This window comes from Delphinus delphis, chromosome 10 (genome assembly GCF_949987515.2).
Source record: "Delphinus delphis chromosome 10, mDelDel1.2, whole genome shotgun sequence".
NCBI classification, from domain to species: Eukaryota; Metazoa; Chordata; class Mammalia; order Artiodactyla; family Delphinidae; genus Delphinus; species Delphinus delphis.
The window spans coordinates 51373634-51398772 of NC_082692.2; the positions used below are offsets into that span (position 1 = coordinate 51373634).

A 25139-nucleotide genomic window follows, 5' to 3' on the forward strand; every position below is an offset into this window, starting at 1 on the left:
AGACCATTTGACTGAAGAAGCTGCCTTGGGACTTGCAACCTTACAAAATAGATTTTGCTGCACAATTTTCAGGCTAAAGTGATTTCAATTCAAATGAAGAACCACCTCTAACACATGGTTAAAGTAGGTCCCAGCCCAGTTCACGAGATCCTGTCAACAGGACACGTGCAACCAAGAAAGAGAAATTCACTCATGACGCCTGGGGAAATTGACAAAATGCAGGCTGCATTTGGCTTCCCTCCAGCTGCCACTTAGAGGCGCAGTTAGTCACGGAGATTGCGTGGGCAGATGACTGGGTCCAGGGAGCCTGTGGGGGCCTGGCTAGCCCCGAAGGTCTGCAGGGCTGCTCCTCCCTGGACCTGGGCTAGTGCAACGCCTAGAAGAGTCCCAGCCACTGCCCCTGGGCTGGCCCGGTTGTGTAGCATGCGGGGATCAAGCATAGGAGGAAGGAGCTCATATTATTAGCACAACCACACGAAGAAGCCAATATTGAGGGGAGCGACATAATATATTGTAACCACTCCCATCATGTCAACAGGCATCACGTTAGTGGGCGTGTTAGTTTCTCCCACATGACGTGAAAACGACTCCCATTTCAGTGAAAATGGAAGATTCCGCATCAGTTGGATCACCGTTCGCCCACGGCAGCTGCCAGGCACAAGAGCAGGAGCGCCAGGCGTGCACGGAGCTGATTTTGTCTCCCTGGGCGATGCTTCCATTTTATAATTTGTCTCCTCTTAAAACCCAGCGGTGAGCAAGTTACAAATATAATTACTCTACTTCTGAACAAGCGCTAACACAAGCCATGAAAGGTGCGAAGAGAGGCTGGCGAGCTTACCTCTGGCTCTGGCGGGCAGGTTTGTTCATCCTCCACGGAGTTGGGTAAAATGGCCCAGGTTATGCTGGCGCTGGCCGATGGCAAAGAGCCCAGTGTCCCATTTTTCAGCTGCTCTGTGGAGTGTGACTTAGGCCCGTGCCATCCCAGGATGCTTTCTGAAATAAAGACCTAGAATGATGCCAAGTATTTTCCAAATCCAACATTTAGAGCTCAAGAAATAGCCATACCATGCTGTTGAAGAAACCCGACTTGAAGTGGGTCCAATTTTAAGTGGACCATAGAGGATTTAAGCTGATTCAGTGGATTTAAGTGTAGATTCAGGTCACCTATTTATAAACGAGTTTCTGCGTAATGACCATAGGCTGTGTCTCTCCCTGTCCCTGGACAAAAACAATTCGCATGTGCCGTACTTCCTTGAGGGTGTTTTTCTTATTTTTTTTTAACTTTTCAAAAATACTTATAAATATTTACAATAAAAAACAAAAGTCAAATTGGGTATGGGCTGCTTGAAATGCAGTCTGAATGCCCATTGACATGATGACCACAGCTGAGAAAAGACGCCTGTGGTGTGATCACGTCACGTGTGATCGGCCATTAGATGTGGCCGAAGTCCATTCGGGTGGCAGAAGTCAGGAAGCCACATCATGGACAGACATGGGTATGGAGGATGGATGCGGTCATGCCATTCTAGCTACCATATTGCTGTTAATAAAGCTTTTTTCTTTTTTTTTTTTAATTTGGCCACGCCACATGGCTTTTGGGATCTGTTTCCCAACCAGGGATCAAACCCGGGCCCTTAGCAGTGAACATGCAGAGTCCTAATCACTGGACCACCAGGGATTCCTTATAAAGCATTTTAAAAATTTTCCCTCAACCCTTGGGAACAGCAAAAAAAACTTTCTAATACTGATCTTTCCAAGAGTAATGGGTTATTACAGAATAGTTGTATATATTCTTGCTAAGGGGGACAGGAGTGATCAGAGGTAGATTTCTTTACCCTGTAGCAATTCTGCCATTAGAAAAAAAATAGGCTTCAAACTCAGCTGAATCTGGAGCTTCTGTTCTCAGCCTGAGCACAGGAGTGAGTGATGAAGGAAAGGTGACCTCAAGTGCAGACAACCTCACGTGAACTAGAACTCAGCCGCCCTTCAGCACCTCAGATGCTGCCTGGCATCTCCTCATTCTCTCCCACTGCTCACAACGCTCAAGTGAGGCTGTTTTTTTTTTTTCTTCCCATTCTTCAAAGGGACGAGAGTCTTTGTGTGTGCTGTCTCCCTGCTCAGACTGCCAGCCTCTAGTTCCTCTACCTGGGGGAGGAGATCTCCTGAGTAAATCCAGGGGTCTGCTCAACGATCACGCGCTCAGAAAGGCCCCGGGGGACTTCGCTGGCCAAAGCAGCACCCCAGAGGCACCCCCTGTCCCAGCTGTCGGTTTACTGTCTTACGGCTCTTAGCACTCTCTGAACTCACCCTGTTCATTCGTTTATTGTCTGCCTTCCTCTTCTCCCTAGAACATTAGCTCCTTAAAAACAGGGACAATACTGCCCTTGCTCACTGCTGTATCCCCAGAACCTAGAACAGGGTCTGGCAAGGAGTGTGAGCTCCTTAAATCTGTGCTGAATGAATGGATGACCATTAAGACTTTCAGAGATGGTCAATTTCAAGAAGAGTGTATGTTTCAAAAAGTCTGTATGTCCATGGTGGAGAAGGGCAGGGGACAAAGTGGGGAAAAGGGGGTGGGGGGAAGAGTTATTTACTGGGTATAGAGGTTCAGTTTTGCAAGATGAAAAGGGTTCTGCAAGATGAAAAGGGTTCTGGAGATTGTACAATAATATGAATGTATTTAACACTACTGAGTTGTATACTTAAAAATGGTTAGGACCCCCAATTTTTTTTTGAATTTTGTTTTTTTATACAGCAGGTTCTTACTAATCATCCATTTTATACACATCAGTGTATAACTGTCAATCCTAATCTCCCAATTCATCACACCACCACCTCCACGCCCCACTGCTTTCCCCCATTGGTGTCCATACGTTTGTTTTCTACATCTGTGTCTCAATTTCTGCCCTGCAAACCGATTCATCTGTACAATTTTTCTAGGTTACACATACATGCGTTAATATACGATATTTGTTTTTCTCCTTCTGGCTTACTTCACTCTGTATGACAGTCTCTAGATCCATCCATGTCTCTACAAATGACCCAATTTCATTCCTTTTTATGGCTGAGTAATATTCCATTGTATATATGTACCACATCTTCTTTATCCATTTGTCTGTTGATGGGCATTTAGGCTGCTTCCATGACCTGGCTATTGTAAATAGTGCTGCAATGAACATTGGGGTGCATGTATCCTTCTGATTTATGGTTTTCTCTGGGTATATGCCCAGTAGTGGGATTGCTGGGTCATATGGTAAATCTATTTTTAGTTTCCTAAGGAACCTCCATACTGTTCTCCATAGTGGCTGTATCAATTTACATTCCCACCAACAGGGCAAGAGGGTTCCCTTTTCTCCACACCCTCTCCAGCATTTGTTGTTGGTAGATTTTCTGATGATGCCCATTCTAACTGGTGTGAGGTGATACCTCATTGTAGTTTTGATTTGCATTTCTCTAATAATTAGTGATGTTGAGCAGCTTTTCATGTGCTTCTTGGCCATCTGTATATCTTCTTTGGAGAAATGTCTATTTAGGTCTTCTGCCCATTTTTGGATTGGGTTGTTTGTATTTTTAATATTGAGCTGCATGAGCTGTTTATATATTTTGGAGATTAATCCTTTGTCTGTTGATTCGTTTGCAAATATTTTCTCCCATTTTGAGGGTTGTCTTTTCGTCCTGTTTATGGTTTCCTTTGCTGTGCAAAAGCTTTTAAGTTTCATTAGGTCCCATTTGTTTATTTTTGTTTTTATTTCCATTACTCTAGGAGGTGGACCAAAAAAGATCTTGCTGTGATTTATGTCAAAGAGTGTTCTGCCTATGTTTTCCTCTAAGAGTTTTATTGTGTCCGGTCTTACATGTAGGTCTTGAATCCATTTTGCGTTCATTTTTGTGTATGGTGTTAGGGAGTGTTCTAATTTCATTCTTTTACATGTAGCTGTCCAGTTTTCCCAGCACCACTTATTGAAGAGATTGCCTTTTCTCCATTGTATACCCTTGCCTCCTTTGTCATAGATTAGTTGACCATAGGTGTGTGGGTTTATCTCTGGGCTTTCTACCTTGTTCCACCAATCTATGTTTCTGTTTTTGTGCCAGTACCATATGGTCTTGATTACTGTAGTATAGTCTGAAGTCAGGGAGTCTGATTCCTCCAGCTCCGTTTCTTTCCCTCAAGACTGCTTTGGCTATTCGGGGTCTTTTGTGTCTCCATACAAATTTTAAGATTTTTTATTCTAGTTCTGTAAAAAAGGCCAATGGTAATTTGATAGGGATTGCATTGAATCTCTAGATTGCTTTGTGTAGTATAGTCATTTTCACAATATTGATTCTTCTAATACAAGAACATGGTATATCTCTCCATCTGTTGGTATCATCTTTAATTTCTTTCATCAGTGTCTTATAGTTTTCTGCATACAGGTTTTTTGTTTCCCTAGGTAGGTTTATTCCTAGGTATTTTATTCTTTTTGTTGCAATGGTAAATGGGAGTGTTTCCTTAATTTCTCTTTCAGATTTTTCATCACTAGTGTATAGGAATGCAAGAGATTTCTGTGCATTTATTTTGTATCCTGTAACTTTACCAAATTAATTGATTAGCTCTAGTAGTTTTCTGGTGGCATCTTTAGGATTCTCTATGTCATCTGCCTATCAGATGTCACCTGTATCAATGTCATCTGCAAACAGTGACAGTTTTACTTCTTCTTTTCCAGTTTGTATTCCTTTTATTTCTTTTTCTTCTCTGATTGCCGTGGCTGGGACTTCCAAACCTATGTTGAATAACAGTAGTGAGAGTGGACATCCTTGACTTGTTCCTGATCTTAGAGGAAATGCTTTCAGTTTTTCACCATTGAGAATGATGTTTGCTGTGGGTTTATCGTATATGGCCTTTATTATGCTGAGGTAGGTTCCCTCTATGCCCACTTTCTGGAGAGTCTTTATCATAAACGGGTGTTGAATTTTGTCAAAAGCTTTTTCTGCATCTATTGAGATGATCATATGGTTTTTCTTCTTCAAGTTGTTAATATGGTGTATCACATTGATTTATTTGCGTATATTGAAGAATCCTTGCATCCCTGGGATAAATCCCACTTGATCATGGTGTATGATCCTTTTAATGTGTTGTTCAATTCTGTTTGCTAGTATTTTGTTGAGGATTTCTGCATCTATATTCATGAGTGATATTGGTCTGTAATATTCTTTTTTTGTAGTATCTTTGTCTGGTTTTGGTATCAGAGTGATGGTGGCCTCACAGAATGAGTTTGGGAGTGTTCCTTTCTCTGCAACTTTTTGGAAGAGTTTGAGAAGGATGGGTGTTAGCTCTTCTCTAAATGTTTGATAGAATTCACCTGTGAAGCCATCTGGTCCTGGACTTTTGTTTGTTGGAAGATGTTTAATCACAGTTTCAATTTCATTACTTGTGACTGGTCTGTTCGTTTTTTCTATTTCTTCCTGGTTCAGTCTTGGAAAGTTACACCTTTCTAAGAATTTGTCCATTTCTTCCAGGTTGTCCATTTTATTGGCATATAGTTGCTTGTAGTAGTCCCTTATGATGCTTTGTATTTCTGAGGTGTCCACTGTAACTTCTCCTTTTTCATTTCTAATTTTATTGATTTGAGTCCTCTCCCTCTTTTTCTTGATGAGTCTGGCTAATGATTTATCAATTTTGTTTACCTCCTCAAAGGACCAGCTTTGTTTACCTCCTCAAAGAACCAGTTTTATTGATCGTTGCTATTGTTGTATTGTTTCTATTTCATTTATTTCTGCTCTGATAGTCCTGATTTCTTTCCTTCTGCTAACTTTGGGTTTTGTTTGTTCTTCTTTCTCTAACTCCTTTAGGTGTAAGATTAGATTGTTTATTTGAGATTTTTCTTGTTTTTGAGGTAGGCTTTTATAGCTATAAACTTCCCTCTTAGAAATGCTTTTGCTGCATCCCATAGGTTTTGGAACATTGTGTTTTCATTGTCATTTGTCTTTAGGTATTTTTTGATTTCCTCTTTGATTTCCTCAGTGATCTCTTGGTTATTTAATAATGTATTGTTTAGTCTCCATGTGTTTGTGTTTTTTACATTTTTTTCCTTGTAATTGATTTCTAATCTCATAGCACTGTTTTCAGAAAACATGCTTGATATGATTTCAATTTTCTTAAATTTACTGAGGCTTGATTTGTGACCCAAGATATGAGCTATCCTGGAGAATATTCTGTGCGCACTTAAGAAGAAAGTGTAATCTGCTGGTTTTGGATGGAATGTCCTATAAATATCAATTAAATCTATCTGGTCTATTGTGTCATTTAAAGCTTCTGTTTCCTTATTAATTTTCTGTCTGGATGATCTGTCCATTGGTGTAAGTGAGGTGTTAAAGTCCCCCACTATTATTGTGTTACTGTCGATTTCCTCTTTTACAGCTGTTAGCAGTTGCCTTATGTATTGAGGTGCTCCTATGTTGGGTGCATAAATATTTACAATTGTTATATCTTCTTCTTGGATTGATCCCTTGATCATTATGTAGTGTCCTTCCTTGTCTCTTGTAACATTCTTTATTTTAAAGTCTATTTTATCTGATATGAGTATTGCTACTCCAGCTTTCTTTTGATTTCCATTTGCATGGAATATCTTTTTCCATCCCCCCACTTTCAGTCTGCACGTGTCCCTAGGTCTGAAGTGGGTCTCTTGTAGACGGCACATATATGGGTCTTGTTTTTGTATCCACTCAGCAAGCCTGTGTCTTTTGGTTGGAGCATTAACCCATTCACGTTTGAGGTAATTATCGATATGTATGTTCCTATAACCATTTTCTTAATTGTTTTGTGTTTGTTTTTGTAAGTCCTTTTCTTCTCTTGTGTTTCCCACTTAAGGAAGTTCCTTTAGCATTTCTTGTAGAGCTGGTTTGGTCGTGCTGGATTCTCTTAGCTTTTGCTTGTCCTGTAAAGCTTTTGATTTCTCCATCGAATCTGAATGAGATCCTTGCTGGGTAGAGTAATCTTGGTTGTAGCTTCTTCCCTTTCAGCACTTTAAGTATTTTCTCTTGCTGCTTTCAATAATTTTTCTTTGTCTTTAATTTTTGCCAATTTGATTACTATGTGTGTTGGCATGTTTCTCCTTGGGTTTATCCTGTATGGGACTCTCTGTACTTCCTGTACTTTGGTGGCTATTTCCTTTCCCATGTTAGAGAAGTTTTTGACTATAATCTCTTCAAATATTTTCTCGGGTCCTTTCTCTCTCTCTTCTCCTTCTGGGACCCCTATAATGCAAATGTTGTTGTGTTTAATGTTGTCGCAGATGTCTCTTAGGCTGTCTTCATTTCTTTTCATTCTTTTTTCTTTATTCTGTTCCGTGGCAGTGAATTCCACCATTCTGTCTTCCAGGTCACTTATCCGTTCTTCTGTCTCAGTTATTCTGCTATTGATTCCTTCTAGTGTAGTTTCATTTCAGTTATTGTATTGTTCATCTCTGTTTGTTTGTTCTTTAATTCTTCTAGACCTTTGTGAAACATTTCTTGCATCTTCTCGATCTTTGCCTCCATTCTTTTTCCGAGGTCCTGGATCATCTTCACTATCATTATTCTGAATTCTTTTTCTGGAAGGTTGCCTATCTCCACTTCATTTAGTTATTTTTCTGGGGTTTTATCTTGTTCCTTCATCTGGTACATAGCCCTCTGCCTTTTCATCTTGTCTGTCTTTCTGTGAATGTCGTTTTTGTATCACAGGCTACAGGATTGTAGTTCTTCTTGCTTCTGCTGTCTGCCCTCTGGTGGATGAGGCTATCTAAGAGGCTTGTGCCAGTTTCCTGATGGGAGGGACTGGTGGTGGGTAGAGTTGGCTGTTGCTCTGGTGGGCAGAGCTCAGTAAAACTTTAATCCTCTTGTCTGCTGATAGGTGGGGTGGGTCCCCTCCCTGTTGGTTGTTTGGCCTGAGGTGACCCAACACTGGAGCCTACCTGGGCTCTTTGGTGGGGCTAATGGTGGACTCTGGGAGGGCTCTCGCCAAGGAGTACTTCCCAGAACTTCTGCTGCCAGTGTCCTTGTCTTCATGGTGAGACAGAGCCACCCCCCCGCCTCTGCAGGAGACCCTCCAACACTAACAGGTAGGCCTGGTTCAACCTCTATGGGGTTACTGCTCCTTCCCCTGGGTCCCGATACATACACTACTTTGTGTGTGCCCTCCAAGAGTGGAGTCTCTGTTTCCTCAAGTCCTGTCGAAGTTCTGCAATCAAATCCTGCTAGCCTTCAAAGTCTGATTCTCTGGGAATTCCTCTTCCCATTGCCAGACCCTCTGGTTCAGAAGCCTGACATGGGGCTCAGAACCTTCTATCCAGTGGGTGTACTTCTGTGGTATAAGTGTTCTCCAGTTTGTGAGTCACCCACCCGGCAGTTATGGGACTTGATTTTATTGTGATTGCGCCCCTCCTACCATCCATTTTGTCTTCTCCTTTGTCTTTGGATGTGGGGTATCTTTTTTAGTGAGTTCCAGTGTCTTCCTGTCGATGATTGTTCAGCAGTTAGTTGTGATTCCAGCGTTCTCGCAAGAGGGAGTGAGAGCACATCCTTCTACTCTACCATCTTGAAGCAATCCAAATTTTTTTAATTTGTATTTTTACCACAACTTTTTTTTTTAATGGCAAAAAGGCATCCATATATCAGTCCTTGATGTCATTTTTAAAAAGTTAGAAACTCACAACACTAAAATCAAAGGCTGAAGGATGAACTAAGGACAGGTTTATGAAGAATCCCCATAAATAATAAGGTGGATGGGGTTGGACTAAGAAAACCAACCCAGGGTTCCAAGACCCAGAATCTTCCCTAAGAAAGGTGGAAAGATACTTCTTACCTGTCCTGTTGACCAACTCCTCCTCAGAGACCTGAAGTTGGATTCATATCTTAAATACTGGACAGCTGTCTCATAAATACAGGGGTACTACTTTCTTTTCATTTTATTTTATTATGCAAGTAGTAAATGTCCTCTAGAATAATTAGGAAAACTTAAAAAAGCACTAAGGGAAAAAATGAAATCTGCTCTCCTAGGCAATCAGGACAATGTTCCGTCCATCACTCCCATACCTTAACTCTGTCCCTCCCTCCCCTCCACACCACCATCATTCAGAGATGATAACCAGGAGACAGACAACAGGGCAGGAAGTAGAGTCTGGCCTGCTTGTGATACACAGCATCCTGAGACAAAGACCAGGACAGGAAGGGTGGGGGTAGCAATGCATGCTGGTTAATGCGGTTTTCTGTACATTCTATGGAGTCAGAGCATCAAAGAACCAGTGAGGGAGGACAGGAGAGAAGACCGCCTCAGACCAGTCTAGCTGCTCTAATTACCAGCCACTGCTTTGGGAGTCTGGATAGAGCTGCCTCATGTGAGGATAAAGGAGGAAAATTCTAATACAGAGTGAATGAAAACGAGTGTATAAATCAATCACTTCCAGCCTCAAGACCAGTAGTGAGCACCCCCACACCCTCATTTTCTTTCCTTCTCTCAGCCCCTGCCCCTCCCAAAGCCAAAGCCAAAGCAAAGGCTTTGAAGGCCAAGAAAGCAGTGCTGAAAGGCGTCCACGGCCACAAAAAAAAAGAAGATCCGGATGTCACCCGCCTTCCAACGGCCCAAAACACTACAGCTCAGGAGGCAGCCCAAATATCCCAGGAAGGGCACCCCTAGGAGACGCAAGCTTGACCACTATGCCATCATCAAGTTCCCCCTCACCACCGAGTCAGCCATGAAGAAAACATAAGACAACAACACACTGGTGTTCACTGTGGATGCCAAGGCCAACATGCACCAGATTAAACAGGCTGTGAAGAAGCTCTATGACACTGACGTGGCTAAGGTGAACACCCTGATCAGGCCTGATGGAGAGAAGAAGGCATATGTTCGACTGGCTCCTGACTATGATGCTTTGGATGTTGCCAACAAAACTGGGATCATCTAAACTGAGTCCAGCTGGCTAATTTTAAATTTAAAAGTTTTCACTAGTTAAAAAAAAAAAAAAAAAAGGACCATATAGTGCTTGGGAAAAGAAACAGTATCCTCAGAAGGATACTCAGAAGGCTTATAGGAACAATATATCTCTGAAATTTCTAACATAAGGTGTCAGAGAAAACATCAGGAGAGGTGTATCCTTGCAACAATACAAAATAAAGTAGCCAATATGAAACGAGAACAGAGAGCCAGAAGAAGAAAACAGACTGAGGTGAAGAAGGAGATAGAGGCAGAAAGGAATTATTATAAGGAAACAAAGTCAACATTAGCAGAATTAAGGTTAATACCGAAACGAGGAAAAAGTAGAATCTACAATGTAGAAAGTCGAGTAAGTAGTGTGTCAAGAAGATGAAGTTCTACCAGTGAGCAGCTGCAAAGGGCACAAGCCCAGCAATGAGACAGAACATAAGACAGAAGATACACAACAGAGACCCTAAAGTAAAGAGATCAGATCAGTGGGACAGAAACAATAAACAGTGACAGAAGTAAAGAAACACAGCCCGAGCGGAAGAGAGGGCTGTGGGTTCTGCTGAAAACAGCCCACCTCAGTCCAGCAAAACCAATAGGAAAAGACTCACATCTAGACACAGCTTGGCGATATTTTCTTAGGCTTTTCCTCACTGAAATTTCAAACACATACAAAACTAGAGTAGTATAATGACTGCCTGGCTCATGAAGTTTGGCAACATTTTTTAATTAAAAAAAATCATGAGAAAAAATTTTCCAAGCATTTAGGCAGAAAAGTTAGACCTGCCCTAAAGGAAAAAAGAAATCAAGCTAGTCTTGGATTTTGCTGCAACACTAAACACCAGAAGGTGAGTAGATGAAGAGAATAATGCAAATAAAAGTCTACAGATTTGAAGGTGGGTGCGCGCTGGGGGGATGATGCTTATCTTCAGACAAATTATCTTTCCTCTGCCAAAAAGAGTCAGCATTTATTGAGCTCTTGCTAGGTGCCAAGGACTACCATATAAAATTTATGTGCGTGAACTCATCTAATCCTAATGACGACCCATGGGTAGGTCCTATTGTTATGTCCACTTGACAGGTAAAGAAACAAAAAGGCACAAGAGCTGGTAAGTGTCAGGGTACAAGGGAGATGAAAACCCAGGCCACCTGGCTCCAGAGCCCAGACTCTTAAACTCTGCACTGTATGCCTTCTGAGCAGTGCTGCAGAGACTCAGAAAATATTCTACCTTCTGGGAGAAAAAAACGACTTGAGGACATATCCCAATACGTGAAGAAAAGAAGCAGAATTAAGAACTCAAGACTGGAGAAGCTGTATAAAAGGACTGGCAGTGAGCAATGAACCCAATTGAACATAGAGCTGAGCAAGGCTGGGACTCAGGGGAAGTAAAAAGACACTTGCCCAGGGGTAAGATTTAAAGAGGCGCCAAAACACTCAGTAGTCAAGATAAATGACATGTTCACGCAATATTTTTTAAATCAAAATTAATGCCAAAACAAAAAATGTCTTAAAGGACTCAGTCTCACCTGCCTCACACTATCTAATCCTGTTTTTATTTAAGGTTTTGATATTTTGTTCATCCTGGATTTTTTGCAATAATTTTGGTTTAAAGATATTGCATTAAAATAGCATTTACCTTAATTACTTTGGCACCCTTAAATGTGTGCTCACGGTGGGTGCCTCACTTCATTTCATCCTGTCCCAGTCCTAGAACTGAATTTAAATACTTCTTTTTGTTTGTTTGTTTGTTTGTTTGTTTGTTTTGCAGTACACGGGCCTCTCACTGTTGTGGCCTCTCCCGTTGCAGAGCACAGGCTCCGGACACGCAGGCCCAGTGGCCATGGCTCACAGGCCCAGCCACTCCGTGGCATGTGGGATCTTCCCGGACCGGGGCATGAACCTGTGTCCCCTGCATTGGCAGGCGGACTCTCAACCACCGTGCCACCAGGGAAGCCCCTAAATACTTTTTATAAACGTGATTACACAACTATGAAGTTAAAATTCTTTTAAAGAGATTTAATCATTATCACACATTATTAAGTATTCAATTAATATTTAAATACTAATAACAATAGCCCCCATATTATATTACCAAAAATTGGGAAGTCTATCTGAGAAACAAAGGAAGTTAAAGTATTCTAAGTCTTCAGCACTAAAGGAGAGAGTGAAGACACAGTGTCATTCTTGATTTTGATGATTAGAAAAACACAAGTTAAAGAATGCTTATGAACAATGCATTGTAACTACTACTAGAATTTATGTACATATTTTTTCCCAAAACACTAAAGAAAAGGGAATACAATCTGTGTAGCAAAATAAGAGGAAACAAGAAAAGCAGCATAGAAACATGAAAACAAGAAGCATAACAGAGGGACTTCCCTGGTGGCGCAGTGGTTAAGAATCTGCCTGCCAATGCAGGGGACACGTGTTCGAGCCCTGGCCCGGGAAGATCCCACATGCCGCAGAGCAACTAAGCCCGCGAGCCACAACTGCTGAAGCCTGCGAGCCACACCTACTGAAGCCTGCACACCTAGAGCCCGGGCTCCACAACAAGAGAAGCCACCACAATGATAAGTGCATGCAACACAGTGAAGAGTAGCCCCCATTCACCGCAAGTAGAGAAAGACCCAACACAGCCACAAATAAATAAATAAATTTATTTAAAAAAAAAAAAAAAGTGTAACAGAGACCAACAGAAAAACAACCACCAGTGTAAGGGAAAAAATAAATGGACTGCGTTATTCTTTTGAAAGATAGATTCTCAAGATTGTGTCATAAAACAAAATGCAAGTCTAAACCATATTTCATTAATCGGAAGACACAGCAATTTTCACATTTTGACGACTCTGAAGTTGGAGTTCATCTTACACTCAATGGCGTGTCATAGTTTAATTGGCAGCTTTTTCTTAGTGGCACAAAGGCTAATGGTGTGTGTTACTGTTGATGTGTTTGACAGATGAGAAAATATGCCTCACTTATAGAAAGTGACTCAGAAGATCACAAACACACCAGCAAGTACAAATGCAAAGAAGACTGGGATCAAATATTACCATGTGGCTGCTGGCTGGTGGTCAATCAGTAACTGCATGTTAATTACCTTCCACTTTCTGGTCCACCTTAACCTTTGTGAGCAGGAGACCATCAAAGATGATCCAACAGAAGAGAGGAGGAAGACAAAGGATCGGATGTCCACCAAATGGCAAACCCAGTCCTTAAACCAGGCTTTGACACACGCCTGCATCTCCTCACACCACATGCCTAAGTAGACAGAAGAATGCCAGGAAGAAGGAAAAAAAGGGTTTCTGGTTCTTTGAACCAACCAGAAGCAGAAAGAAAGCTACAGAAGATTTAACTGTGGGCTTTAAGGTTTGACCGTGGAACTGTCTTCCTCTGTCCTTAGCCTCGGTTTACACCCTGCTTGAGTGCTGGGAGCTGCAGTGCCTGTGCCAGGGCTGTGACACCTCTGCTCAGAGGCCAGTGACAGGTGAAGGTCCCTGGAAGGTCCCCTGCCTCTTCCTGTAACACAGTGAATTCACGCCTCCCAGGTTCAATCAACCTGAGAGGGGTTTTCCCAAATGGAATAAGACTGACATTTACAAACGTGGGAAAAACATAGGCATATTTATGATGAAAAGCTGGGATGTTAGGATCTAACTGCTTTCTTTACGGAGGAGCTGCCACTCAAAAAATCTGTTTATACAGTTGTAAAAAAATACTACCATCTGAAATAGTCTGCAATGCTAGCTTTTCCATTTTCTCCATATGCTGTTTACTGAAGGAATCGTCACATTTCTATCTTGGCTTTTAATCACAAAATAAGGGAAGGTGACTTATGTGGGACTCATTTTCACCAGAAGCAGCAGGTATTGAGAAAGAAGGTATAAGAGACAGGGCAAAGCAAAGAGAATCTCTGAGTGGGGAAAAGAGATGAAGGTTGAGAATCTGAAGCTGTTTCTGGAAAAAAGCGAAGCAGAGCAGAAGGAAGACGGCAACGGGCCAGAAAAGCCAAGAAGAGTACCTATAATAATAGTATCACCAATTTGACCCTGTTGGCCAAACCCCAAAATAGGAGGAACCAATGCAACTGGCTTATTAACTGACAATCCCCACAAATCTTAAAAGAGAATGAAAAAGTCATTGGAAGGGCAAGTTAAGAAGCACATATTAAATTCCGCTCCGGTTCTCCTCTCTTCAATTACACTTGTTTTGATCTCTGGCCCTGATTTATGTCCAAGGGCATGGGCATCATCCGGCTATTCCCTGAGGCTCTGCCATCCTCGCTCCAGCAGCTCTGACCCCAATGTTCTCTCCCAACGTGCCCTGCACCCACCATTCGTTGGTACTCAGCTCTGACCTCGCACTAGAACGTGCTGGCCTGGTCACAGGTGCCTGCACTGACTTTGAAGCAAGTTCTCCGCATCAAGGGTGCAATTGAGGAACTACCCAAAAGCACAGGCAGCAGACTACTCTGCCCCTAGACCACTTTAAGGTTCCAGAACCCCCCTCAAGCCTAGATTCCCAAGCAGCCCAGCCATCTCTGGAGCAGCCCTGCCTGCCTCTCCACGTAAAATCAGAGGCGCACATCTAGACTCAGGAAACCAGATGCCCACCTGCCCCACCCCGTCAATCAACTGCCTCCATCAAGATGCTGGAGGAGATCTAGTCAACAGGACAGAGGAGAGCTGCACAACACAAGCCTTGGTCACAAAGCCAAGTTACTTTATTAATTTTAGCTATAAACCTCTTCATAAACAGAAGTTAAATGAAGCATTTCAGTCCCGCGTATCTTAGAGGTAACATCAGAGACAGGCCTAGAGCCTGAAATGCATAGGTGGGAGCAGGTGAACGCTCAGGTAATTCTGGACCTTGGTCCAGTTGCTCTGCGTGTTTGAAATGAAATCAGGATCAGGGAGCAACATTTGCAGACAAAGGCTCCAGAGCCGACACATTCCCCAGAAGATGCAATGAGAGGCTACGGAAGATGAAATGCTGCAAGACCACAAATTAATTTTTGATTCTGAAGAGAGGCAGAAGGAAGAAAAATCAGTGCAGGAGTCAGAAAGCATAGAAATTTCAAGAACAATGCCCATGGATACTGGCTGTGCTAGGGGATCTGCACCCCCCGCCCCAGGCCCCTTGAACATCTAGAGGAAACCCCGACAGAGGTTGGCTTTAATGAGATTTTGATTTCCATCAACCCAGCCTGGCACTCCTTGGATATAACCATTATGTTTTTATCAGCGGGAGTCAGTCTGCTACAGCCACTATCAACCTCAAGAGCCCTGAGATTCTAAACAAACACATTTTGTGGTGACACTCCCAGGGTTGTCAGATTCTCTTATTCTGCTAGCTTGAGAGTCTGGAAATCCATTTTAACTGCAGGCAACTGAGATGCTTTGGATGCAGGAAGTGATTCCATTTCTTCCCCCAAATGTGTGGCACAGCTTTATTTATTTATTTTTGCTGCGTTGGGTCTTTGTTGCTGTGCGCGGGCTTTTCTCTAGTTGTGGCTAGCGGGGGCTACTCTTCCTTGTGGTGCACAGGCTTCTCATTGTGGTGGCTTCTCTTGTTGCAGAGCACTGGCTCTAGGCACGCGGGCTTCAGTAGTTGTGGCACACGGGCTCAGTAGTTGTGGCTCGCGGGCTCTAGAGTGCAGGCTCAGTAGTTGTGGCACACAGGCTTAGTCGCTCCATGGCATGTGGGATCTTCCCGGACCAGGGATTGAACCCGTGTCCCCTGCATTGTCAGGCGGATTCTTAACCACTGCATGTGGCACAGATTTAAAAGACACATGCAGAATGTTTTAAAACCTAAGGGGTTGTGTTATATGGAATGTAACTTTGGAAGGGTTAAGAAGACAAAGAAACAAAATAACTCTTATGATGCTTCATGCTCTATTCTCCAATCTTCAGCCAAGTTCTTTGGTAAAAATGGCTAAAAACACACAGAGATCAGCTCGGTGCTTTGTGACCACCTAGAGGGGTGGGATAGGGAGGGTGAGAGGGAGACGCAAGAGGGAGGAGATATGGGGATATATGTATACGTATAGCTGATTCACTTTGTTATAAAGCAGAAACTAACACACCATTGTAAAGCAGTTATACTCCAATAAAGATGTTAAAAAAAAAAATGGCTAAAAGGAAGGGAGGATGGACAAACGGGGCCAGGCCAGGGGTGGGACAGTGAAGAGCTGCAGAAGGCAGCATGGTGGGTGGCATAGTGTCGGCAACACTGCTCGGTCTCCCCCTCCTCCCACCCCAATAGTCCTCATTTCCACCTGTCACCACATCTGAAATTCCACCGCGAGCTTTGTCCCTCCAGGCCCTTAAAAACCCCAGAGACACAATGAAAATCAGGAACAAAAATTAGAAATTTGCTAGAAAGCCACCCTGAAGAAAAATGTAAAGGATGAATTTTAGGAATAAGAAAATGGGTCAAGCTTCTATCCACTCATTCTCGGAATGAGCCTGTTCCAGAGGCTGGACATACAATCTGGTGTGAGAGGGATCCTAGGAATCTTGAGAAGCATCCGGTCTAACACTGATTTGTGCCCAAGCCCCGACGCACTCACCGAGGCTCCATCCAGATCAGGAAAAGTCAGGGAGACTCAGCATCAGAGTCCCACTTTTCAAGTGGAGAAGGAAGAAGGAAGGAGAAAAGCAGATTGGGTGCCTTCACTCTGTGCCTTGACATACATGCCCCTCCCAGCCTGTATCCTGTACCTGAATGTTTTTCCTTTTGTTACAGAAGACAGTGATGGAGCCATCAGCAAAATTTAGTAAGGTCTGCAGATTAGGAAGAGGATTGTATTCATGTTAATTTCCTGAGTTTGACCACTGCGCTGTTATTACATAGGAGAGTGTCCTTTTTTTTTTCTTTCTTTTAATGAAATTTACACTGAGGTATATAAGAGTAAAGATATATACCAAGTCTGCAACTTACTCTTAAGTGGTTAGAATATTATAATAGGCTTCTATATACAGACAGAAGATAATGAAGCAAATGTCAGAAAATGTTGGCATTCAGAGTATTTGGAGATATGAGGATTTTTCATACTATGCTTGTTACTTTTCTAGACGTCTCAAATTATTTCCAAAAAAAAGTAAAGAAAAAGAAGATAGACCTGCCCTGAGAAAATTATGATGTGAGCAGGACAGTGTCCCTGGCCCCAGTTTGGGGAACCCAGAGTCCGCTGGTTGTTCCATTCTGGACTGAACAAAGGACCCCAGGCACCTGCCACAGTGGGAAGAGCCCACCTCTGGATGTGGCTCTGCCGTAGCTGGGTGGCCTCGGGCAGGTCATTTAACCCCTCTGAGCCTCAGCATCTCACCCACGTGATGGGCATAATAATATCTACTTGGTGAAGATTTCAGAAAATGTGTAGCAAAAGCCAGATGCTGACAGAATCAGCGCTTAGTACGTGATGGTGGGTATTACAGAAAGAAACCCGAATTACCCTTATACGGTTTACTGTAGGAAACCAACATCCCGCTTTTAACCTTGCTGAAAGAGGAAGGCAAAGGTGGCTTGTGGGAAGCGTGAAATACAGACTATCTGTCATAACCCAGCTATACTTTCCATCACCTGAACTGCCTCATTTCTCATTAATTAATTGAACCCTGGGCAACAAAGCTCCATGAGGCTTCAATTCGTCTCTTATTTCTAATACTTTACAATTCTATATGACATGACCAATCTCAAGCCATTTTCACCTTTATCATTTAATTTAATCTTCCCTAATATCTTTCTATGTGCTTATCGATTAAACACTTCAAAAGGATTGGAGCATCTTAAGGGGGGTTATTATTATATCTAGCTTCTTGATAAAGAACTGGAAATGCTTCTGCTATGTATTCCAGAGAAATTCTCATACCGGGCCCTGAGGGGACAGGAAAGGGATGGGGGAGCGGGTGTCCAGAGAGCAGGAGGTAAGGCGGGTGTCCATCAGGAGAAGGTGTGGAGCCAAGTGTTGGGGGACACACTCCACAGGCACAGTTAGAAATAGTGGACTAGGGCTTCCCTGGTGGTGCAGTGGTTGAGAGTCCGCCTGCCGATGCAGGGGACGCGGGTTCGTGCCCCGGTCCGGGAAGATCCCACATGCCGCGGAGCGGCTGGGTGCGTGAGCCATGGCCGCTGAGCCTGCGCGTCCGGAGCCTGTGCTCCGCAACGGGAGAGGCCAAAGCAGTGAGAGGCCCGCGTACCACAAAAAAAAAAAGAAATAGTGGACTAGAGGCTGCATAGCAATGAGTCTTGCAAACACAACACTGAGTGCAAAATTCACAAACGCAATGCAACGGAGAACAGGGTGCCAGCACGTCTCAAAGTAGTTTCAGAGTATTCATGGAAACACGTTAAATTGTGCATAGGATGGCAATTGCTAATGGGTAAAACAGAAATAAAAATATAGCCCAAGCGAGGTGGGGAAGGAAGAAGGGGTAAATGGAGAAGCGCTTGGATAAAAGGCGAGATGGATGGATTTAAAGGAGGAAGGCGATGGCAGACAGACACACGCATGCGTACATCGGAGAGCGTGCACTTGCAGCCCCGGGCGGGCCCCCGGAGGTCTTACCCGAGGCCCCGGGCCTGTGGCTGGGCTGACCGGCCTGGTGCAGGCTCTGCTGGAGCAGGCTCAGGCACTCCCCAAGGCAGCTGAGGGTGGCAGCAGAGGTAGCTTTCAGGAGTAGCAGGTCCTGGTCCAAGGCAGTGAGGGGCCCGGACCCCGGCAGAGACTCAATGGCATGCACCAGGTTCTTCTGCTGTCCCTCCACCTGGGTCATCATCTGCGGAACGGGAAGACAGCGAGGAGGTGAGGGTTGAAGTCCTCTCTTCCACAGGCGGGGAGCCAGCGCTTAAACCACAGGAGTGGATGAAAGTGCGGGGGAAGTGGTGAGAGACAGCATCACCACCCAGACTGCCAGCTGCGTGGGAGACAGCTCGGAGGGTGCTCGGCGCACAGCCCTCCTGGGATGATGCAGGCCTGGGTGAAATCTACCTGGGTCCATCCACGCAAAGGCACGCCTCTAGAGCTCTGATCACAAGAGGGTTTTAGAACTTTAGAGCTGAAAGGGACCATCGGGGCCACCTGGGTGTATCGGTTTACAGATCTTTGGAAGGTAATAATAAATATACTAAAAGTATAGAAGTCTTGTGACCAACTTTAAGGTCCTTGGACCACGGAAGGTTATCTGAGACGGTGGAAGCGTGTGGCTTTGCCTCAGAGCAAGGTTAATTCCATGCTTTCCTTCCAGCTGCAATCCATCCCTAACTCCCTGGCAGTCCTATTCGAAGTTCAAGAAATAGAAGTGACATCTGGGGCTGGCATTTGTGGGGGTGAGATCAGACCGAGGCCAGTGCCGACCCACTCTGACCCCAAAATGCTACGAGAGCCCGCGACTTCCTTAACACCGTGTGTAGGGTGACAGGAGGAGGAGAAAAACTGGGAGTTCTAGAGCCAGCCCTGCTCCATGGCTGAAGCTGTGACAAACCAGTAACCCTGTGTTTTGGCCTGGCTTCAGTTCGTAAGCTATAGACAAGCAGTGTCTCCTTGGACAAATGAAGGAGAAAGGAACTCAAGAACTAGAAAAGGACTTCACTGGTGATCTTGTGAAGTTCATGCCTCTCCTGTTTTACAACTTATCTCACTAAGCAAGATGATGAGCATAAATTGCATGGCAAACAAATAAACAGTCGAGCTGATACATGGAGGAACTAAAGCAGCCTGCCCAAGGTCACAGGGTCACAGGTCAGCATCAGAGGCAGGAACCAACTCCTGTTCTCTGGACTCCGGTTCACTGTTCCTTAAGCATCCCTCACAAAAGCCATCCTTTAATTTGAAGCAATCGCTCCTGCTTTGTCACTGTCATCCCAGGAGGATCCTTGTTACCATCAAGATGCCACCAGCTGGGAAGAAGCAATACTCTGTAAGCACTGCTGGACTTGGACACAAAACTCAGCCCATGCTTTGGCTTATTTTTCTATTTTCTTTCTGCTATTTCCTATCACTCTGTGTAGTCATCTCCTTAAAAAAAAAAAAAAAAAAAAAAAAAGTCTCCCCCATTGCAATCCTACTTACCAATATCAGTGCCCTTACTTCAAAAAGATTTTTTAAAATATCGACATTAAACATATTACATGCCCATCCTCTGGCCATGTAAATTATTTTTTGCAGATTACAGAGTTTATACCTAGCCATTCTGGCTCTTAAAACAGTACCTGGGGCATAATAGGAGCTCAATAAGAATTCATTTCTCCTTCAGGTCTTTGCTGAAGAGCTGCCTTCTCAGGAAAGCTTCCTGAACCACATAATTTAAAATAAAAAAAAAAATAGAGAGTATAAAATCATATGTCCAACCAAAACCCTGGCACTCCTGTGCTCCTTCCCAACTTACTTTTCTCCATAGCACTTACCATCTTCCAACCCAACTTGTAATTTACTTATTTCTTATGTTCATCTGTACTAGTGTGAAAGCAAGGACCATTCTATCTGTGATGTTCACTGATGGATCTGTTGAAAGAATGAACGAAACCCCAGGGTCCCTTTTTTCTCACTGAGGCGCAAGAGAGTCTGTTTATGACACAAAGTCTACACAAATCATTATAGTCTATTAGGACAACATGGCTGAAGATTCAGTAAAAATAATACCTCCGTTATCAGTTTAGGTTTGCCAAGAAAATGGTTAAATTTAACACTGAAAATGTTTTTATACTCTTCGACAGTCAACTCTATGTAGAACTGCTAACATTTAGGGAGAAGTTGATTTCAAGCTACTTGTTGTAGTCAGCATTTCTGTAAATTCCTACCATAAAATCTTGTCTTAGAAAAATGATGTGTTGAAAGGGAAGAAGCAAATATAATGATGGAATGTAAATGTATATTATGTATGTATATGTATAAATGTATATTATGTTCTTGACTACTATGGACGATAACATAATGCTTAAAAGGTGAGTAAAATGAAGCCATTAAATATGGAATATACTCCTTTTTAATCAACGAAAAGGAGAACTGTATTCCAATTATATAGTATAGGATAAGTACTTGTTATTTCACAAGCATAAAATATGATGCGAATCTCAGGTAATAAAAACACAAAAGTGACTTCCAGAATCTTCTACCCTATTACAACAGAGGCAGGTTCCCAGAGATGGAAGGCACGTATCTGCTCTCTAGAAAGCATTCAACAGGGTTTATCGGAGCCTGTTGCCAGCGCCAAGAGGCAGGACAGCCTCCAGCAAAGGACGTCTGAACCGGCAGTGGATGGATTTGACGTTTACAATGACTGCAGAACGGCTGGTGCTGAGTGGGAGGGGGCAGGGGTGCCACACGCCCCACAAGTCAAGGCAGACCTTTCCTGCTCAAAATGCCGAGAGCGCTCCCTGAGTGACCCTGTGCTACAGACTTACCAGGGACCAGACACTGGACGGATTTCAGCTTCTTTCTTGGTACACTGAGCACTAAAACGAGCTTAGCACAGCGCGTGACACACAGGAGACACCGAGAGTCATTTTCTCCCCTTTTCCATGTGACGCAAAACAGAACTTTAGTCTTTAAACACACAATCGATGCCAACCTTCACTTTCTATTAGCATCATCAGGCTCCAAAAGAAACTGAACGAACCCTGAAAGCAACACAGGACTCCCAGCCTCAGCGCTTGTATATCACGCTTATCACTGCTTTAACTTTTCTCACACTGGGAGGCACTGATGGAGAACCTTCATCAGACTTGGGAAGAACAAGTTTTAGCTGTTTTTTCCATATCTAATTTTAATGAAGGGCACATATGAGAAGATGTCTCAAAGCTGTACATGACAAAAACACCAACAACAAAGTCCCAAAGCAGCTCCCTCTGCCCTGCAAGGTTCCCACACCCTCAACACAAGAGCAAAGCACGGCCAGTGACGGCCACCAGCCTTTGAACTCCTTGAACCACTAATTACATAAGTTTCAAGTCAGAGCTCTAAACACTTCTTCTGAAGCACAACGTCAACAATGTGTGGTGTTTAAAAACCAAAAAAAAAAAAAAAAAAAAGCACGCATTTCATTTCTTGTGGCGTTTGGCTTCTACAATCAGGGGTATCGCCACCTTGTTAACACAGGTGCAAAATGGGACCCCCGTGAAATTTCAGAGATCCACCCCCTGGGAATGTCAACTCTGAGGTTGTGAAGTAGTCTAACTTTAGGTCAAATCCAACTTCACAGGGAAAGAAAAAAGGTCCACTTCTCCTAGCACAAACAATGGCATGTGCACTGCAAAATCAAAGCTAAGAAAGTCAGTGGCTGCAGATTTTACGGTTTTATTTCACTGAAGCTGAAACCAAAGCTGAAGGCAAAGACCAAAACCCAGTGACATCAGCTCAACAAGATGAGATCCTGCTAAAGAGGGAACTGAGGAGGGGGCAGCAAGGGGGCAGCGGCTACACTCGCTCGCCTTGATGGCCTCAGACCATTCTGACCTGCAAAGCTTGGTGTAGGTTTTGAGAGGCGCCGGAAAGGTCCAGTCCTGACAGGCTAGACATCAACGAATACCAGCTCCTCACTCATCCGTCCGTCAGTAACCAAAGCAGCAGCAGCAGGCTCGGATTTCTTATCCGAATGTCACCAGGGCTGCCAGCCTTGCTTGGCCGAGCCTTCTGGGTTCACAGACTCCCTGGGACCTTCAGTAAGTCAATCCCTCTTGCCTGGAAGGAGAACAAACAATTCGATGCCAACTTCAAGGTGGCCTTGGTTTGACATTTCTCCTCAGCCTGGTGGAATTCCAGAGCCCCTTCTAAGTCTCCCGTCTGGGTCAGGGATCACTCCTTGGCTAACTCAGGCTTCAAAGACCTTGGAACCAAAACTAACTAACCAGCTAACTAAAACTAACACTTCTCTCTCTCTCTCTCTCTCTCTCTCTGTCTCTCTCTCTCTGTGTCTCTCTCTCACACACACACACACACACACACACACACACACACACAGAGCTTACTATCTCCATTAACACAGATTTACTATTCAACGACCCTCATTAGCATTACTTTAAAATTCCAGACTCCCCACCCCAGAAATGGCTTTGACGGCTCCTTACAGAAGCTTCCTGAAATATCCATCAGCTCTTTAATGGAAGCCATCAACATAACAGTGTGCACCCTAAAATTTGTAAAACGCCTTGTCTCAAAGTCCTTGCCTTGTTTCCACCAATCCTGAGCCATTGTCTCTTGATCCCAATCAAGTCCCTGTATTGTCAACCAAAGTTCTAATTCTGTATCCAGACGCTGCCCTCCTGGCTGGGAGATGCTGCCCCATGGAGGTGGCATTTCTCCCACAGCGTGAACAATAAAGTCCCTTGGCCTTGTCATCAGAGGGTGGTGGTGACATCTGGAGAGGCAACAACCCAACCTCTACAGCCTTTCTCCCTGTTTCTGAGTGTTGGGAACCCAGTTAAGGCCTGGCCTCACCTGAACAATTTCTCCCTCTTGCTGAGTCGCTTCCCTGACCCTCAGCCTGCCTCCTGCACTCCCTGGGCTTTGTCTGTTGTTCCAGCTCTTGGCATAACCGGAATGTTAGCAAGCCAAGAGTTTCCTTGAAGCAGGGTCCCGGGTCCCTTTGCACCGCTCTCCGTGGTCCCAAGCACGACCCCACGGAGGCCAGTCCTAAACATCTCCTGGACTCCCAAATCTCTCTCCAGGCTCATCCGGTGAGCAGACAAAGAAAACCCCATCGAGTGGGCAGATCTTCAAATCCACACTACTTGATAGGAGTAAGAGAGTGACAGTGACAATACGGAACAAAGATGAGCGGGAGGAAACAGGGTCCCTCTCCAGGGGTGAGGCTGCCAGCTACACAGATAAGGTTACAGATAAAGAGGAAGAACAGGTGACAAAACACAGGAAGAGAATAGAGAAACCAACGTAAGAAACCAACTATAAACCAAGGGAAACCAAAATTCCACCTTTTAAAGTATCCAACATCAAAACAACCTACTGTCTTCTAGGCAGAGGAGTGAATTATGACGGAGTTACTGTTGCCTGGGCATATGTAAATTTAACCATCTGAAATACAGGCCTTAATCATCTTGTCATCTTTGTTGAGTTTTTCAAATAAATAGTAACATGGGCAGTTGAATTTTAAATTTAATTTGGAAGCCTAAATTGTAGTGAAAATTTCTTCAGAGATATTGCTCTGAAATTCAACTTTCAATAAAAATTTTAATTGGAAAAAAAAAAATGGGAGAAAGAAGGAAAGATCTCCCCAAAATTGACCATTAGATCTTTGATGACCTAACTACATGTGTCCGCAAACTTCTATAAAAGGCCAGGGAGTAAATATTTAAGGCTTGGCAAACCACTGGATCTCTGACTGCTCAGCCTGGCCCCTGCGGCTGGAAGGCAGGCAGAGTCCCCGAGTGAACACTTGGGTGAGGCTGTGCCCACATACAACTAGCATTTGACTCATCTCGGTTTGGACGTCAGATGATTCTCTTTTCTCATTCAATGTGTGATTTTATTGGTTCTTGGAGTGACTGGTGATTTCTGACCATATCCTGGACATTTTGGCTATCGTGTTAGGAGATTCCAGGTCCAATGTGAATTTTTTTAGGAGGCAATCACATGTTTAGGTTGAGCACACAAGCCCTAGCCTACTTTTATGGCCCGTGGTTTCAATGACAATCTAATTTCAGACACTTTGTGGGGCTATTTTGATCTGCTTGGTTTATCTCCTGTCCCGGGGTCTCCATTGGTCCCTGCTGGTCTACCTGAGAGTCCAGACCTTCCACACAGGGGACAGGTGCCTCTTTTGGCAGGATCCCCCTTGCCCTCAGCTCTGGGTGGGGGAGGGGAATCTCAGGCCTGAAGTCATTTTTATGCCTTTGGGCAGAAAAGTTTGCTTTCCTCTCAAAGGTATGTAACTGCATACATATTATTTCCACTTCCAAGTTGAAGGCTGCTTCCTAAGCAGATCTAACTAGCCAGATGGAAGACTGTCAAGCACCAGTCATTCATTTTTTTGGTTACAGAATTTATTCTCTCTTTTAGAAAATTGACAGAAGAGAAGCATTCATCATTTCTACATTTTTACCTACTTTCTGGATTTATACCCACTTTGCTGGACCTCAGGGGGTACGACTGAGGCTGACTGTTACCAGATGACTTACGCGCTGACTCCAGATCTCTCTGTCCACCCCCACCACTGGGAGGCAGGACAGGCTACTGGCATTTTTAGT

The 25139-nt window shown here is 43.8% G+C and overlaps 1 protein-coding gene across 3 annotated transcripts in view; it reads right to left on the reverse strand.

The window, feature by feature from the left end:
* The window catches only part of OSBPL10 (oxysterol binding protein like 10), a 284923-nt gene that overhangs the window by 65154 nt on the left and 194630 nt on the right, over positions 1–25139 (reverse strand). For all 3 annotated transcript variants that reach the window (XM_060022092.1, XM_060022091.2, XM_060022090.2), the window contains exons 5-6: positions 18508–18718; positions 839–993 (exon numbers count right to left, since the gene is read on the reverse strand). In XM_060022092.1, coding sequence (XP_059878075.1) covers positions 839–993; positions 18508–18718 — 366 coding nt within the window. The remainder of the gene's footprint in view (positions 1–838; positions 994–18507; positions 18719–25139) is intronic.